Source organism: Chlamydotis macqueenii, chromosome 2, assembly GCF_036417535.1.
Source record: "Chlamydotis macqueenii isolate bChlMac1 chromosome 2, bChlMac1.mat, whole genome shotgun sequence".
In the NCBI taxonomy this organism is placed as follows: domain Eukaryota; kingdom Metazoa; phylum Chordata; class Aves; order Otidiformes; family Otididae; genus Chlamydotis; species Chlamydotis macqueenii.
In genome coordinates this window covers 123,150,841-123,169,925 of record NC_141557.1, presented here as the reverse complement: position 1 = coordinate 123,169,925, position 19,085 = coordinate 123,150,841, and the positions used below count along the sequence as shown (strand labels likewise).

Here is a 19,085-nt window from a genome sequence, read left to right as displayed (position 1 = left end):
CCATCCAACCTGGCCTTGAATGTTTCCAGGGATGGGGCATCCACCACCTCTCTGGGCAACCTGTGCCAGTGTTCTACCACCTCGCTAAAGAGTTTCTCCTCATCTTTCTTATAAGCCCCCTTTATGTACTGGAAGGCTGCTCTAAGGTCTCCCCAGAGCCTTCTGTTCTCCAGGCTGAACAGCCCCAACTCTCTCAGACTGTCCTCATAAGAGAGGTGCTCCAGCCCTCTGATCACCTTCGTGGCCTCCTCTGCACTCTCTCCAACAGGTCCATGTCCTTCTTACGTTGGGGGCTCCAGAACTGGACACAGTACTTCATGTAGGGTCTCACAGGAGCAGAGTAGAGGGGCAGAATCCCCTCCCTCGACCTGCTGGCCACAAACTAAGTGGCAATTCATGCAATTTCCAACAGAAAGCTCCTTCCCGGCCTGTCTAGCTGTCCTGCCAAGTGGCCTCCAGCTCCCACCCGGGGACGTGATGTTTAGGAGATAAAGCAAAAAAACCCACGCCAGACCACACATTTCAGGATAACCGGCGGGTGGAGGAGGGTGCGCGCTATCAGGCACCCCCACGGCAGCCAAGGGAGGGACCCCCAGGCCGGCACAGCCGCAGGAGTACGAGCCCCCCGAACTCAACCTCCGAACGCGACATGCTCAGTGCGGGCGGCCGGCCCCGCCTCCGCCTGACCCGGATACAGACGGCGCTGTCCGCCCGCCGGGGAGCGTGGAGCCGGCCCCGCCGCCGCAAGGGGAGCGGAGCGGCCCGGCGGCGCCATGGGGCTGTGGTGAGCGTCCGGCACCGCCGCGCCTCCCCCAACCCCCGCGGCCATGGCCCCCATGGGGATCCGCCTTTCGCCGCTCGGCATGGCCGTGTTCTGTCTGCTGGGGCTGGGCGTTCTCTACCACCTCTACTCCGGTTTCCTGGCCGGCCGCTTCGCCTTCTTCATGCTGAGCGAGCCGGCGGCCGGCGGGCCCGACAACCCCGGCGGCTCCGGGCCGGCCGGCGCTGTAGACCTGCGGGAGCTGCTGGCCGCGTCCATCCTGGCCGCCGTTAAGGGCGGGGAGGAGGTGAAGCGGGTCCGGGAGGGCAACGTCCTCAACGCCAAGGCGAAGGGGAAGACGCGGGAGGGGGCCGAGGAGCAGCTGACGAGCGGCGACCTCCTCTCCAACCGCAAGATGTTCCGGCTGCTCAAGGGCGCCTTCCCCGCCGTCCAGGTGGGTGCCGGCCGGGGCGGGGGCGGGGGGGGGGCGGGGGGGGGGGGTGCTGCGGCGGGGCCGGCGCCCCCGTTACCGGCCGCCTGAGGTGAACGAGGGAGGAGGGCTCGGCCGTTTGCGGGCGGACACGTGTCACCCCGCCGTTTTGTAACGGGAAATACTCGCCGTTGTTTGGCTTTTTTCCTTCCCCTCTTGCTGGTTCTGTGGCAGCGCCGCTCCGGACTTGTTGCCGCGGGTGTTGGGTTGGAAGGGGGAAGGAGTTGGGTCCTGTGTGAGCGAAACCGTGCGAGGGGAAAGCTGTGGGTTTGGCATGATACGGGGGTGGGGGGGGGGCGGGGTGGGGAACACCAAGTGCTGTTACTTTCTTATATTGTTCTCACTGCCCTAAGTTACAGGGAGAGCCAGGAGCCGGGAGAAGGGGTTGAGAATTTGAGGTCTGGGGGCAGGGTGTTGCGATATCTGAGATCGTAGCTCTGGTGACTGCGGGACAGCAAATAAGCTAGCCGCTGTGTCACGCTCTGGATCGCTGCCTACGTGGGCAAGGTAAATTTACTTTTTCTTTCAGAGGTGTACGCCTCCCTCTGTTCTCAGTCGCCTCTGAAACCTGGGTCTAACGCTTGAGGTTGCACCCAAACCAGAGCCGCACTTGGGCTTTTTGGTTGTTGTCAGCTTTGTTTCCACTTGAGCTGTGGTAAATGGGAACACCTCGTTAGTCTCTTGATGTTAAATTCCTTACCTCTTTACAGTAATTTGAAACTGATGGAAAACCCTGTGTTTGGATTTCAGAGGTGATGATTGCATGCTTTTCCCGGACAGGTTGAAAGAAAAAGCAGTGTAGTTCTTATTTTTCAGTTGAGCTTAGTTACTGCTCCATGACTTTTCAGTCTCTGTTCCTCAAGTAGTTTGTTGTTGGTTTTTTGGTGGTGTTTTTTAAAGTCTTGTAGAGAACACGTTGAATATGGAATCTAAAGGAAACACCAAATTCTTCAGTATTTGAAATATACTTGGTATGTGCTTAACCTCTCTCTACAGAGATTATGAAGGCTGTGTTTTGAAGATTCTGGCTTTTCCGTTAGTGGCAAGCCACCTTCTCAAGCCCTACGTTAAAAGAACAAAAAGTATTGTCCCTTGTTATCAGTTGGTACTCATGGAGCTTGGCATTACAGCGTGCCTGTATTGCTGCCTGAAACCTGTATGCTTTCTCTCCTTCCACAGAAGGAAACGCTTTATTAGTTTAGAGATCAGAGTTCTCTGTGCTTCTAGAGGAAGTCGGGAGTTCGCTTTCTGTTTGAAGAGCTCCGTGACATGTTTTGCCTGGTCTGTGTCCATGCTCACCTGCGTAAACTCTGCTCTGGTGCCTGGGATGCATAGCAGTGACAGTCCGACTTGCACATTTTCCTCTCAGAGGACATTAACTTTGAACATCTCCATTTAAAAAACTTTGGTAGTTGACCTGTACTATTGGTCTTTAAGAATAGGTGATACTTTCTAAAGTGCAGATATGCTCTGAAACAGAGTGTGAAGACAAAAATGTGTGTGTACATCTGTGGAACTTGAGAAAAATTAGGCGTATATATTTCCCTCCTCCCTTTCTCCTCTCTCATCCCCCTTAGACTAACTGAGCTTGAGCACTGAGGATGACCAGGAGGAGTTTGTTTGGCAAATCTTTTGGCTGATCTTGAGTTATTAAATCTGACAGTTCAGCTCTGGGATGTTTAGTATCCTGAGTACATAATCTGGATAATAACACCTTATCCCATCAGACATTTAAAAAAATATCCACTAAGCTGTATATACTGATAAGATGTGCTGCCTCTTAAAGTCTATACTATGCTGAAGATGTATTCATAAACATTTGTACAAACAAAAAAAAAAAAACCTTCAGTTTACTTCATCCGTGTGGCACTATACACCTCTCAGGTGTGAAGACAAGGTCTCGTCTCAGTCTGCAAATCCTTCACGTGTACCTTCAGCAGAATGCATCTAAAGCTGCTACTATTTCATGGAACAGATTTGCTGCAGTTATAGTTGGTGTGGATATGAGGATTATAGAGGATTTCCTGAGACACCTTTCATGTGAGGTAGTGTAAGACTGCATCTTGTAAGAAGCATCATACTTTATACCTGTAGCCTTATCCCTGAGTACAGAGGGATGCATCAGAATAAAAGACAAATAAAACCCCTCTGCTGTTCTTGCTGGAGAAGATGCTGCTAACAAAAGCTGTCAAACAAAAACTGAAAGAATTAAAAGAATTCCAAGAGTAAACTAATGCAAAATGCTATTTTGCTCACATTGTGAAGTTCTCGAGCCTAACGGGGGTACCTCAACATTTAAATCAGTGCCAAATGCTGCAGGCAGGGAAAAAAACCAAAACAGCATAAAAATGTGCATATAATGCAAAGGAAATGATCCATTAATTACCCACTAAGAATAGCTATGGCTTTACAATGTTTAAAAATAACTAGGGAGAGAAGTCGTTTGACAGAAATAAACTGAAGTCAGTGAGCAGCCTTGGATTTGCTGCGTTGTGTCACTTGACATAATAAGGGTAAGCATGCAAACTGTCTGTCTGAAACAGATCTTCTCTTCAGGCATGATTATTAACAGAAGATGGAAGAGTTGGACTTCTGGCTTGTGGAAGCTGAATTAAATCTGGAAGGAGTCTTACAGTCCTGACAGTTGTGATTTATAAAAAAGCTTTCAGAATCTGAGGAAAGGAAGAGAGGAAAAAAAATACAGAAAAATGTTTTGCCTTTCTCTTTTCTTTTAAGCAAAGGTATTGTCTCTACAGAGGAAGAGGAACCCCACTGCTTACATCAGCTGCCCTATTTTATATAAATAGATGCATTTGCATCAGTTTAAGACTTCTCACAGCTAGGTTAGGTAAGACCAAAGAGGAGCAGATCAATTCTTTATCACTGTGTAGTAGATTGAATATATTGATTATTGTTGTTATATCCCTCAGAAATAGCCATGAGAAAGATAGGGGAGGAAGGGGCAAGTCAGTTATTTCCAGCTCAAATATGACTTGGTGTTTTCTGATCACACTCAACATCGAGCAATTAATACTTACACAAATCTTCTATGAAGTATGTTTGTGCATTTTATTTTTAAATGCATTTCATACTAAGATATATGCAGTCATTTCTCTTGATAAAGTCCTCAACTGCAGTTACAGGCTCAAGGTGTTTACTGCTTCTGCGCTACCAGTGTGTTGTCCTTGTCTATTTGTTTGTCATGCTGAGAATGAGTTAAAGCTCTGATCCAGCTCTAATCATCCCCTCTGCGCCTTTTCATTTTTTTTTAATTTGTCTTTTCTGGGTTACTTCACTGCTTTCCTGGATGGTTCTCAATGCAGCCCCATTTATTCCTTGTGCTAGCACAGTGGTGGTGCAGTAAGAAGGACTGGAATGGGAATCAAGCGAGGAGCTTAAGGAGATGGTCAAGGTAGCCCTGCTGCTGAGGAGAGAGAGGACTGGGGAAGCAGTGTTTCCAAATCCAGCTAGACTGGCTAGAAGCACTAGTATGTTCTGCCCAGAAGAGCTTCTCTGCTTGAAGAGATGGTCTCATGATACCCAGGGCTTCAGCAGCATTATCTGGTGAAAGAGCTTATCTCTCAGTGCCATGTATTGCAATCATACCTTTTTTTTTCTAATGCTACTTGTCCAGGAGCTTGGTATTTGAATGTATCCAAGGTAAAAATATAAAATAAAGGTGATTGGCCAAAGTTCCTCTGTCCTTAGACTACAAAAAAGCCAATGTTAAAGTGACCCACAGAATTCTACTATTTTGCTTCTGCCCTATACTAGCATTATTTTCACAGGATGCAGACTTCAGTCTTACTTGCCAGAAGGAGTTCTTTCCTATACTCTCATTTTCAGCTGTTTTTGGATAAGTGCATTGACTTAGGTTCTGTAGTTGCACCAGCTGTTTGAAATTGTAACTGTGGTAGAACTCAAGTCTTTCTCTTCAAGCGTCTTTTTATTGGTCTTGCCAGTGCCCTGCACTTGGATGTTCTTCTGTCTCTTTCACAGTTAAGACAGAGGATAAATGCTTAATTTCAAGTTTGTGCATTATAATGCTGGAATTGGGTGTTAGGGTTTGAAGAGGAAATATAAGAAGATGTCAGCTTTACTTTTAATGAGATTTTCTTCTAAATTAATTCTACTATTTGAAGACTATTGTCTCCAGGCACTCCTATTTTTTTTTTTTTTTAATCGAGCTACCTGAAGTACTTTCTAGGTTGAAACCTGCTGTTTAGAGGCTTCTGACCACAGTGTCAACTATCATATTTGGAAAACTGGAATTTCATCTGAGATGGCAAGCTCTGCATCTGGTTCTGTGGGAAAGACAGATATATTAAAGAAGTAGGTCTAAAAAACAAAATACTACTTCAGAAGCCTTTCAGTGCTTTGCTGTTCAGTAACTTGTTTGTCTCTTCATGTTGTGAGAATGGCATCCTCAGGTGGTAGGGTTTTTAACAAAACTAATGTTCTTCTGACCTGGATGTTTTTAGAAGTGCCAACAGGTTTCTAAGGAAGAGGTGTGAATGTTAATCTGAAATCTCAACAATAGGTGTTGTCTGGAGATGCATCTCTTAACATGGATTTTAATTGATGCTAGATGATTTAGGCTGGCTCTGTCTACTTAAAATGAAATTAAAGCCTGTAACTTGATGATAATAAGGTCTGTGATTATCTTTTCAGATTTAATTACAAGTTGTTCATTTGGTTTGAGTCTGTACTGGGGGTGTTTAATCTGTCAGCTGAGCATTTTAAGATTTGAGTTTTTTTAGTAGTACAGGCACTCACAAAATGCAAAAGTTTTCTTCATTTTGTTTATTTATCAATCTTATTTGGCTGTTTTGTTAAAAGTAAAAGTAGTGTTACAACTCTTGTGACAAGCTAGTCATCCCATTCTTTTTACTGGACTTGCATCTGTACAGAACTGGAATGGAGAATTTTACCGGCTACTGAAAGAACTTGTGAGCTAATGAGCAAGTGGCGTTACTTTTACTGATTTTAAATTCTAGTTGTTACAACAGATTACTGGTGTAAACCCTGTGATTTCTGTGGTCCATGCTCATTCTTTCTGTTGCATTTTTGTTGTTTTCACCCACTTCCATTAATCAGAGTTGTCATCTGATGTATGTGTACCATTTATAAAAACCTGTTTGTTTCACTCTGCTTCCCGCTGGCTTAATGACCAAAGCTGCATAACAAGCTTTGATAAGCACTTACCATACTTTTTGACATTTAGGTTTCTTATTCTTCTTTGCACATCCTGTCAGCTTGTTCCTCTGTGAAGTGACTTCTTGTTGTTAAAATAAATGAAGATGTAGTTGGTGGTGGAGGAGACTTCAGAACCTCTGTCTGTCTGGAGTTCTATGCATTGAAAAATGCATGCCTCCTTTTTCTGTGTTATGGCATTGTTATGGAAGTGTGTGTTGCTTTCATTTCAAATGAATGACATGAGACCAGTGGGTTTTTATACGTTTTATTGTTTTATATATTAGCACATTTTTATACCTAACACATGTATATACAGGTGTACTTTGTATTTTTATTATACTTTATTACCTTTTAACAAGCTGTTTATTTAGAGAAGCACGTGATTCAGCAAGGTCCTCTCTATCCTTTCTTAACATAATCTACCCTGCTAAAACTCTTTGTAAATTGGACCCTAGCAAGAGGAACCTTTTTGAAAGGCATGAAGATGATCACCTGTAAAAGCTAATTTTTCCTTTCTAATATTTGTGATAATCTAAGGAGGAAAAGAACCCTTTGAAAAGGAATCAGCTGGCTTTAAATATGTCAATGTATTGAATAAAACCAGAATTTCTGACTATGGTGGCAGTGCTACTATTCAAGTTGTTTAAAGTGTAAAGGCATTTTAAACTTAAAAAAGAAAGCAGTGTTTTTATTTCTGAGTTTGCATTCTTTTCAGTGGCAAGTAACAAGCTTTCAGGAAGCAGCTTTCGTTCATAGTGAAAACTGCTACTCACCACCCCCAAACTCACAACCACCCCCAAACTCACAAATCGGAAGGAAAGGATTGTTGTAGTTCAGCCCCGATCAGGACCAGACTACGGAGTTTCTCACTCCCTCCACCCTCCAAGAGAATAGGGAGAGATAATATAAGAAAAACGGCTCAAGATTTGAGATAAGGACAGGGAGAAAATCCCTAAAGTCACCGTTATGGGCAAAACAGACTCAACTTGGGGAAAACTATTCATTTATTACTAAAGCTAGCAGGAGAATGAGACAGAGAACAAGATAACCTCCCCCCACCCCTCCCTCTTCCCGGGCTTAACGTTATCTCTACTACCTCTTCCCCCCCGAGTGGCACAGGGGGGAAGAGGGAATGGGGGTCACAGTCAGTTCATCACACGTTGTTTTATGCCGCTACTTCGTTGTCGGGGGAAGAACTCCTCACGTTCCTCCCCTGCTCCATTGTGGAGTCCCACCCATACACCAGAGTCCTTTGTGAAACTGCTCCAGTGTGGGTCATCTCTTCCACAGAGTGCAGTCTCTCCAGAATGGCTGTCCCAGCAGGCCCTCCACAGGCCACAGCCTCCTTCAGGCATCCACCTGCCCCAGCATGGGGTCCTCCACAGGCTCCAGGTGGATCTTTGCTCCTCTGTGGACCTCCATGGGCTGCAGGGGGACAACCTGCTCCACCATGGTCTGCACCATGGGCTGCAGGGGAATCTTGGCCAGGAGCTGCATTACTTCTCCCCCTCCTTCTTCGCTGACCTTGGCATCTGCAGCTGTTCTCACAAGAAAAATTTTTCACAACAGGCAGGCAGATGCCTCTCAGAATCTCTTCACATCATCCATCTCATCTCCTCTCCACTTTTTGCAGCCAGGCCAGGCCAAGTTGGGCCCAGTCAGCTGCCTGTCGGGAGGCCAGAGGGTGAGGCCTGCAAGGCCCATGAGGCTCGCGCCTCCCCCTCTCTGCTCCCACTCAGCTGCTTCACATCTTCTCTCTTTTTTTTTTTTTTTTTTTTTTTCATTTTTCCCCTTCTTAAATATGTTATCGCAGAGGCGTTATCACGGAACATTCTGCTACCAATTGGCTCGGCCTTGGCCGGCAGCAGGTCCGCCCTAGGCCTGGCCGAGTCCACTGAACAAAGGGGAGCGACTTCTAGCAGTTTCATACAGAAGCTACCACCTTAGGCCCCCCCTCACTAAACAAAACCAGAACAAGGATCATGAGTGGTGCTGGCTGTAGGTGAGCTAAGTCTTGGTGTGAATGCATGTCCTTCCTTCTGTAGCAGATTCTGGAGCCCTGTCTCATAACCAGGATGAGTTAGATACTTTCCTCAGTTATTGAAAACAGTGCTTTGGCTGTTTCTTGCTCTCCTGGAGAGTGCCTTCCTGTTGTGCATATGTATATGTCCTGACTTGTCAAGTGGATGTTTACATTCAGAGGTTTTGGCATCTGATTCTTTCACACAATTTGTATATGTACAGCTGCTGTGAGAAGATGAGACAGCTTTCATCTCTTATGCTTTTGAGGGGAAAAAAACAGAGAGAAGCTGAGCAAATGGAGGTAAAAGTCTGACTTGTAGTGTAGTGAGTAAGGGCAGTAGCGAGGTGTGAGGCTTGGCCCAAAAGCAGGGGAAGACCCAAAGGCTGCTTGTTGAACTGCTCTCCCCTGAGTTGCAACATGTCTGAAACACAGTCAAATAACAGTAAATCAAGTACAGTCCTGTGCAGCCACCTAGTAGGTCAGTATGCCTTTCAAGGTGTGTAGTTGTGGGTATCCTCTTACTAGTCGCTCTGGATGTTAGTCCAGAGGGTGCATATAGTGATAAAATATCTTCCACTGTCCAGAGGGGATATCTCTCAGTCAGCCCATAAGAAGGTGTCAGAATCATTGTTGGTTTATAGTTTCTAAATGTTTGCATTTACTTATTTACTTCCATCCCTCCACTCCTTTCCTCCATCTCCTGTCACAGATGGCAAAGTTAAGTTTGAAACTTGGGTATGCATAATGTTTAGGTTCCGTAATCACTGATGAAGTGGCTGTGTATGTCATGCAGAGTTAGTGCCTTAACAAAACAGAAAACAAAGTTCAACAACTGTTAATGTTTTACTAGCATTCCCCTAAGACGCTGTTTTGTCTGAGCCTCCAGGCTTTTCATTTTTATGGTCCCATTCAAATGAATAGACTTATCCATAGAATCACAGAATAGTTTGGGTTGAAAGGGACCTTTAAAGGCCATCTGGTCCTACCTCCCTGCAAGAAGCAGGGACATCTCCAACCAGATGAGGTTGCTTGGAGCCCTGTCCAACCTGGCCTTGAATGTTTCCAGGGATGGGGCATCCACCCACCTCTGTGGGCAACCTGTGCCAGTTTCTATTCTTGAAATGTAATACATGGAATACTCTTATATTCATATTCTGACTAGTGAATATTGTATTTTGTTGTTACCTAAACTGTAAAGCTTGTTTTGTTTCGGTTTTACCTTGAGTAGCTTAATTAGTATTTCTTCTTTATGATACAGGTGGGATAGTATTTACAGTCTTTTCATTTTGTTTTCTATTCTAATAAAACAGCACTGAGATTTGGATTTGAAAGGTCTTAATTATCAGATGGGCATATTGACACTCTCAGAAATAAAGAGCTAATCTTTTTTCAAGATATTGGATTATTTGCCTACTAAAATACAAAATTGGTATTGAGATGGATAAGAATGTAGGGAAGGAGGAGGGGTAATAAATTTAAATAAAATTCACATTCCACCAGACACTTTCTAAGAGAAGTGTTGTGTTTTCGTGTATTGAAGTTTATGCAAAAAAAAAAAAAAAAAAAAGTATTTGAACAGAAACTTCTATTTAATTTTTTTACCACATTTTTTTTCACCAATTTTTAATTGGTGAATTAAAGCAAAACTACAGCTGTGTCCTGCTCTTTCAAACCAGGAAGAAGCCTGAGTTTGTTCAGCTCGCCATGGACAGCTATCTACTGTTCAGGTAGATTGGTTGGGTGATGAGCTGCCACATAAACATCGTGAAGTGCTGGTAGGGAGTAGCCCAGCGCAGGACAACGAGCCACTGTGAGGTTCTCTGGAGTCTTTACATGGTCAGGACTGTTGGCTGTTCAGAGCACTGCATTTATTTGCATGTCTTTGTAGTACACTCCCGAGTTGCTTCCTGTGTCCCTGAGTAGATCCGTATTCCAATCACCAACGTGCCAGAGGAGAGTGTTTCCTGTGTGCTCGGTTTCTGAAGGCTGGGAATGCCTGAGTGTTTTGGAAGGCACACCATGGACTGATCCTGGTGTTGCCATTTGACATCTGCTGCTGGCTCCTGCAAGCAGCATCCCTTGTCCGTTACGGGATTCCTGCACCTCACAGACTTGTTTCAAGGAAGCTCTGCACTGATGAGATGCAGCCAGGCTGCATCATTTGTAAATGTTGTTTTTTTTTTTTATTGACCTCTCAGCAGTACTCCATTCACTGATACTCATAAATTTTATTAAATCTCTGTGTTTGATGCAGGTCTTCCTCATGAGGAGGACTTTCCCCTCAAGCATAACTGGGAAAGATTACTGAAATGTAGTTAAGCTCGATGTTGGTGACAGCTTACAGAACTTCCTGAGATGGGCTTTTACAGCTCTCAGGCTTGGCTAAGCCCAAATAGCTCTTTATTTTGGTCTTCTGCTTGCTGCCTCAAGTTCTTGCATAATGGGTTGCTATCTAAATCTGACTATTAGGAGTGGGCAAAGTTATGTATATGATAACAAGCGTGCAGACTTTATAATTATTTACACTAATGAAGCAGTTTAATTGACTCAGAGTATCTTGCTGGAACAAGCTCAGTTGTCTGAAACATTTGGCATTGTGATTGTCTTTCTGCCATGGCTACTCCCAGTTTCTGAGTGAGGACTTGGGAATGCAGTCAGCTACCTACCTACATCACTACAGAAAAGCTTGAAATACAAGGTCATGGCCTCTGGAGGCTTCCAGCAAATGAGAATGACAAGTAGGAACAAAACATCATATTAACACAAAGACGTGTTTTCTGGGTGTTTTCTCATGCCTTTAAAAAAAAAAAAAAAGAGAGCAGGAGGGGAAGAGAAGATCCCAGTATTAAAGGTTGATCCTCTCTCAGGGAACTGTGTCTTGCAAAACCTATAATGTAGCTTCATAGCAATAAATAAACTTAATAATTGTGTGTGGTGGAATGGCTATGAATTCCTACTTGAACTGTGACTTGTGGAATATTCAGCAGAGGCTACAGAGTAAGTGGTCGTATGAATGGAAGAACTAGTGACCCAGCTGCTTTGATTTTTTTTTTTTTTTTTTTTTTTTCCCCTCCCGATGGCTCTGCAACCTCATCACTATTACCATCCCCTGTCCACTCCTCCCTTTTATTTTTTTTCTGGCATATTAATCATGGTTATTGAGAGAGGCTCCTCACAAGCATTATAAATGCTGCAGCGTCATGGCCACTGCTACAAAATTTGAACTAGTAGGAGGTCTTTCCCTGAAGACAATACCTTTCAGATAGTTTCAGTCTTTTAATTTTAGTGTACTGTAACAACAGGTTTAACAATATAGTCTTCTTTTTGAGGATTGGTTCCAACCCTTTAACTTTTTGAGGCCTCTTCCTTCAGTGGAGGAAATATGTTTTTATGGTGGTGCATAATGTGCTGTAGTGGAACTCAGACTGCCCGGGGGCTGTGTTGAGGCCGCCAAGTCGGCATCTTGACTCTGCAGGACTGTTTTCCCTAGGAGAAACACAATTGTCAGGTGTATTGTGAAGTGACAGATGTTTGATTTGTAAATGTCACGGCAACTTCAAGGACTCAGTGTTTGGGATACAGTGCTTCAAATACTGGTTTTACGTGAGAAGACAGCTGTATTGTATGGCTGGAGTTGCTGCAGTTCCGCTTGCTATTTTTCTTTTTTAATTATCTTTAAAAAAATGACCCTTAATCCTTTGCCAATAACTTACAATTGAGGTGTGTGATGTCTTTTCTTGTCATGATGTAAATTATGTAAAAATCCTTCTGATATAAAGTCTCTAACATTCAAACGTAGTCTGATCCTTTCTTTAGTTTCATTGTATTTCAGTGTCACTTGCCTGCAACATCTGTAATAACTTGTTTTAGTCAGAGGGGATGCATCTGCTCTATCAGTCAGGTACCTGAATCTGAGCTAGCAATCTTGACTCCATCTGTGGCGAGTAAAGGGAAGTCGGTGGTTCTGGGTTGTAAACACATTGCATGCCGTGTGCACCTACTATTTAGCATTGACTGGACATCAGAGCCAGTCAGTTTGGCATCCCTTTAGAATTGCAGTAGAGGAAGCCACCTTTGCAGTTAGCTAGCAAGAATTAAAAAGTTTGTGTTCCTGATACTCTGAAGTGTTTTGAAAGCCCAAATTGGTTACACTTAACTTCAGACATATAGCTGACACATCTAAGCCATAAGCATGGCTGAGTCCTACTGAGTAATTAGTGGAGTAATGCGTTCCTGAAGGGTTCACACAGGCTGAAGCTTGAAAGGCACAGTAGCAATGATTTCGGTTTTTTTGGCAGTAGAAGGAGCATAGAAATACTAGTCTCCTAATGTAACTGAGGTGCTAAAAGTAAATGGGATGAACTTGTCTAGATTCCTGTTAGCACTGCTTATGTCCAGTTGCATTACAGCTCTCCTGTACACCGTGTTTGCAGTGGCGATAAGCTGATATGGATCGGTCAAGACAGATTGACCTGTGTTGCCCCGTTAGTTCTTCCTGCCAGGTTAAGTGATGTTTTGTAATGTGAGAGGTCATTATGTACAGTGTTTTATGATAACTGCATCTCTTGTGAGCCAAAAATATCTTGCTACTGCAGTCACAATGATATTGTATTGGGTTTTGCAGAACAGTGTTCCATCCAGCAAACTGGGACTGCGTGCTCCAATACTGGACCAAACTCTGTTCAGCATACATTTGGGACCATTCCTTCTGGTCCCAAATAAAATTCATTAAGCTAGGCAGCAAGCGACAGTAGGCTTAGATGTGACAGTTAACTGCTGTTTGTAAATGTTTTTCATGGGTCTTTAGGTCCTTATCCGAACCTACTCTAAAGACAGGTATGGAATGTTATTCCTAAGAGTTATGTAATGGATACATCCACCTGAGCTGCTTAAATTGCTAGTTGTAACTTGGTATTGGAAGCAGGAATATATACTGGGATTCCTACTCCAGCAAGTCATACCACAGTCCGCAACATTTTTGTTGATAAACTATCCATACATTTCAATCTGCATCTACTGATCTGTATAAATGGAATATTAGACCCCTGCTGTACCTGTATACCACAGGATTCTCCAAAGAAGTAGTACAGGTAGACTACTGCTTGTAGTCTTTGAAGCAACTGCATTTAACTTTTGATTTTAAAGAAGCTGCGATTCATACTGTGAGAACGTTCAGTAGGAAGAGCTGCAGCCAAAGAAACAGTGTCCAGCTGTGGTGTGGTTCATAGTAAGATTCTGGATTGTGGTTTTCCATTGCTTGTCGCTGATGATAGTAGCTTGTGAGTTGCTGAAAAATTACTAATTCAGGCACTTTTAGCTGGAGGTGAAGGGAGAAGGAAAAGGTATGAGCAAACCTATAATTTCCCAAGTACCACAGTTACTGAATCTGATAAGTTAATGTAACTATTTTTGTTGTCTTACCACAGATAAATTCTGAAGAACGTGTTGATACAACTGATCAGGAGCCAGTCTCTTGGGATCGCGTTATTCCTGATGACATAAAACAAAAAATACAGCCTAAAGAGGTTCCAGCAGAAAGTGTTACTGTCTGGATCGATCCGTTAGATGCTACACAAGAATACACAGGTAGCTGATTCTTGTTGACAAATCATGTGTGTAATTCTGATGTCTGCCTTTTATACTGGAGACAAAATAGTAAGTATTTAAAATGGCATCTATTGTTAAAGTGCGTTATATCAAAGCTAGTGTGATTTTAATTTAACAAGTTGTGTAATGAAATCTCTCTATATAACAAGCTGTAACATTTACTTCTGTATATACCGACTCTGAAATGCCTTTGGTATTCCTTGCAACTAAGTAATTGCCAAAAGAAATGGTAACTGTCATGTATAGATTCTGCTGGAATTACACATTTCTTTATTTCTGTTATTACTGTGGCAACACTAAATATCTCAGAATATATTTTTTTCTTTATTTAAAGGGAATACTAAGTAAATATTCTTTTTAACTTGATATAAAAAATGTTGTCATAGTCTTTCAAAAAAGCACATGTAATTCAATCTTCCCCTTCTTCAGATATTTTGTCACATAAGCAATTCAAGGCAATCCAACTAAAATTGTTCCTGATAAGTACTGCAGAACAAGTAGAAAAATAGTGAATTTTTTTTTTCAAATATTTCATTGATACCACCACCTTTGCAGGTTCTTTGGCATTTGAATTATCATATTTGAACCAATAGAAGACAGAAAGTGGGGCAGAGAAGGGAGAATATAGTGGCACAGATTTCCATGAAAACATGTGCTGCGTGAGACAGAGCTGTTAGCACTGGATCTGGTAGAGTATAGGTTACATCTACTGAACAGGAAAAACTGCTGGAAAACTGAAAAGTCTTTTGAAAACTGCAAGGTTATTTGAAGATACAACTAAGTTACGTAATTGTAAGAGGAAGAATGTAGATTAGTCCTCAAACAACAACATTTCTGTGATGTCACGTCTGCTTTCTTTTTGTGTTCTTGGCATCTGGCTGTAAACTTGCTCACTCTCTTATTTTGCCCACAGAGGATCTTCGACAGTATGTCACGACAATGGTTTGTGTGGCTGTAGATGGTAAACCAGTAATAGGAGTGATACACAAGCCGTTCTCTGCATATACAGGTACCTTTATGGCTTTACATATTTCTAGCATCTTCAGTCATAGTGTTAAACAAAATTTGATGTTTGAGAGAATATCTGTAGATATAAATGAGAAAATTGTACCTGGGGCAAAAGTGCACTGCTGCAGACCTCAGAATTAGAGCTGCAAATGTCTTTTGTGCTATAAAACCGTGAAGGAAGATGCTGCCCTTGCTTAACATTAAAAAAAAAAAAATTAATACATTTAAGGCAAACTAACTGAAAATGTTTAAGAATTAAGATCCCTTCAAATGGAGTGCTTACAGCAAACCAAAGAAAGTGAAACCTACACATAGTGACCAGTCTTATGTGCGCTGTTAGTCTTTAGCAGAAAAGTGCTTTGCTCATTCAGCAGAAGAACTTGATTCTGTGACAGTACACCCAGGAGCTGGTGTTTATTCAGAGTGAATAACAAAGATAGATTAAAGATCTTAATGGCAACTGTTTGTATCTAACAGGCAAGACTGTCTGGCATAATCTTACTGATTATCCAACTTGCTTGTAATGCCACAACACTGAACTAATTAATTCTCTAGTATTAATGATGTATTGGTGAGGATGGCTGCAAGTTTGGCCATGTGTATGCACTTCTGAAAGCTTCAAAGCAGTTTTAGTATTCATGTCTTACATATTATATTTTGATATAAGAATTTCTATTCTCATTTTCCCTTAGGCAATACTGACCTCTAGAGTTGTGAAGCTATGCAGTAGCTCTGGCACAGAAACTAAGACTGAATAAATATTTTTTTTTCTCTTTTTTTTTTTTTTTTTTTTTCCCCCTGAACACTCAATATTTTGTACTAAATATTTTATTGTCTTTAAATATGAACTTAATTTCCAGTCATTTAAGTATGTGCTATATTCCAATATGCTTTAAGAATCTTGAGGGGTTTTGGAACGTATTTTTCTAAGTATCAACATCTATCTGAAGAAATGGTTTTTTAGCACTGTATTTTTGAGAATTTATCTCCTTTTAATAACAGTGAAGTCTGAAATGTTCAGACATGGCATCAGATGATATGCAATGGATTCTGTCACTCTCTGTGAAGAGTATTAATTTCCCAAATACCACTATGTTGTGAGCAGGATTGTTCCTAATACTACCACACAAATACAAAGCAATAAAGGGCACTCAGCATCATTATTACACATAACTCAGTCTGTTGCCATACAATCTGGCCCTCTGCTGAGATGAAATTGCTGGTTATTCTGCTAAGTAAATGTCAAATTAATGGTTAGGGGATGCCACCTACCAAGCTTAGTTTTGAACCTCATGATGAAACAAGTGGGAGATTGTGTATTCTAAATCCGGTCCTCTGAAACACACCATCAGGTGTTTTCCTTAGTACTACTAATCTGAGCTATTTCCTTCCTTAACATTACTATCCTTCTGAATAAAATGACTCTAATATTTTTGCTATCTGCAGAGGGTAGTGGGACTTTTTTTTTCTTATAAAAAGGTTTTTTTGAGGAAATATTGGATCTGTTTCTGACTCGGAGGCATTCTTTTAACTTCAGTAGCTTTTTCAATTGCAAGTTCTAAATATTACTACTTCTAAAAAAAGAGTGAAAGGGAAAATTCCGAAGTATCACACAAGAATAATCAAGCATAGAATAATGCTGTATGCACAAAAGTGTGTGTGTGGGGAAGGCTATTTCTTTCTTCTGTTTGTGGGGAAGGCTATTTCTTTCTTCTGTTTTTGTGCACTTGTGGGCTTGCACAACTTCCTTATGTTGACCCTATCGCTTTCACAGTAGGGAGGGAAATTAAGTCAGAGCCATTGATTACATTTTCTCAGATAAGTATCCTTGTATTTTTAAACTTAACAGAGATTGTCGTTTGTAAACCTTACCAGAATTTGTGTTTCTCTTGTAGCCTGGGCGATGGTGGATGGTGGGTCAAACGTAAAAGCTCGTTCCTCCTACAATGAGAAAACTCCAACGATTATTGTATCCCGCTCCCACGCAGGAAAAGTTGAGCAGGTTGCACGGCAGACATTTGGAAATAAGACTGTGATAATCCCCGCTGGTGGAGCAGGTTTGGTTCCTTAATCATCCTGTTCATTTCATTGCTTCTGATGATCTAATGGGATAGTTGTTATTAGACAAAAGGATGTAACTGTGGCATCTCCTCTTTTTCCTCTTAGCTTTTCTTCTTCAAATCCCTAAAAGTAAGCACTTGACACAGAAGGGGCACAGCTTTTTCCTGTGTATAGAAACCTACCTGCAAACTTAATTCAGGCTATTCACAAGTTAGTGTGTTAGTGAATCTAAGCCTAGACCAGCAATGTTGTGGTTCACTGAAAGCACCAATGCTTTTGTGACCACATACAGAATCATGGAATAGAATCTGTCAGTTGTTAGTTAACTAGTAGTAGGTTTAATTAAATAATTTTTAAATAAAAAGCCATTAACGTTTCATGCTATTTCTTGCATTTATGTAAGAAGAGAAAACTAATGCCACTGAAGTCCCTTTTTATCTGCCTCATATTCAGTCCAAAGAGGTTTTACCTTACTTCTTGTAATCTTACACAATATCCTTGTGCATGTTACTGACAGTGCAAATATGTGAGGCACTAGTATGAAGCAATAACTGTTTTAAAGTCTCAGAAAAGCCATGCAAAACTTGGATTTTACAGAAATGTATCTTTCTGTGTCTTTAATATGAAAAGCTAGAGCTTCCTTACAGGTTGTGTGCATAGCTTCTTGACAATGAATCTAAATGAGTTTTCTTATAATAAAGGAAGTGAAAGTATAACTGATTATAGCAGATCTTCTCCAGGGCTTGACTCTGTATAAGAAGATAAAGAAAGGAACATTGTAATGAAACAAGGATATTGGTTGAACAGTTGAAAAATTGAAAAAAAAAATCCTTAAAAGAGAGAATACTGCTTTGAGCAATAGCTTTGTACTGCATAATATGTGATAAAGGAGAATGCCTTAGGCTGAGTTGCTTTATTAAAGAATGGTATATGCATCTTCTTTCTATTGTAATAAAAAGCTGGGAAGAAAAAGGTAGACTTCAGCATAACACAGAGACACAGAAATAAGTGAGTGAACGTAAGAGAAAAATAACTATATTTGAGTTTCTGGTATTGTTCTTTTAATATGTCTCTAGACATGTCTCTGTAGCATATTGGTAAAGGCTGTCTAAAAATAACGTATTTCAAATACCCAAGGCTTTAATTGGGGTGCAGTGGAAAAAATTTGTGTGTGTAGACCAGGGGGATGTTCCATTTTCAAATTCTCGTTACAAGTCAGAGGAATAAAAAAGTTTATTGATGCCTTTGCTGTTACACTGGATGGCATGATATAATTAATGACATCATTTTCCTAAATCTTGCATGTGCGTGTTAACACTTCTTAGTAGATTTGTCCTTTGTGATCAACAGGAAACCTTGGTATAACTTTTTTTTTTTTTTTTCCACTTCTGCCCATTTCTTCTAGGTTATAAAGTGTTAGCCCTCCTTGATGTGGCTGAGAAGAATCAAGAAGAAGCTGATGTGTATATCCATGTCACCTATATTAAGAAGTGGGACATATGTGCTGGAAATGCAGTGTTGAGAGCATTGGGTGGCCATATGACTACCCTGACTGGTGAAGAAATTAGTTACACTGGCTCAGATGGCAACGAGGGAGGACTAATAGCCAGTATCAACATGAACCATAAAGCACTAATTGAAAAACTTCCAGATCTGGAAAAAACATCACACAAATAAACCTGACTGATGGAGAAGTATGAGTTGTGCTTTTATAGCCTCCAAATGCTCTTGTCTGAAGAAGCAGATGTGAAAACCTGCTGAGAAAGATGCACAGCAAAGCAAAGCAGTTTGGTGTGGGTTTGGGGACTATATCGTGCATTAGGTTTTTTCAACGGTGGTATTTAAAAAAGAATAAAATAATAATCAGAAGTAGGAAGGGGACTGACTGCCTCACACTTCAGTTTCCATGGGTTTTTTTTGTTTTTTTTTTTTCAGACTGT

The 19,085-nt window shown here is 41.7% G+C and overlaps 1 protein-coding gene across 1 annotated transcript; it reads left to right on the top strand.

Moving 5' to 3' along the window:
- Positions 1-706: 706 nt before the first annotated feature.
- BPNT2 (3'(2'), 5'-bisphosphate nucleotidase 2) lies at positions 707-18,839 on the top strand. Its single transcript, XM_086740845.1, has 5 exons — positions 707-1,214; positions 13,896-14,055; positions 14,990-15,085; positions 16,980-17,141; positions 18,551-18,839. The coding sequence occupies exons 1-5, from the start codon at positions 828-830 to the stop codon at positions 18,820-18,822; spliced, it is 1,077 nt and encodes a 358-aa protein (XP_086596971.1). The 5' UTR covers positions 707-827; the 3' UTR covers positions 18,823-18,839.
- The last annotated feature ends 246 nt before the right edge of the window (positions 18,840-19,085 follow it).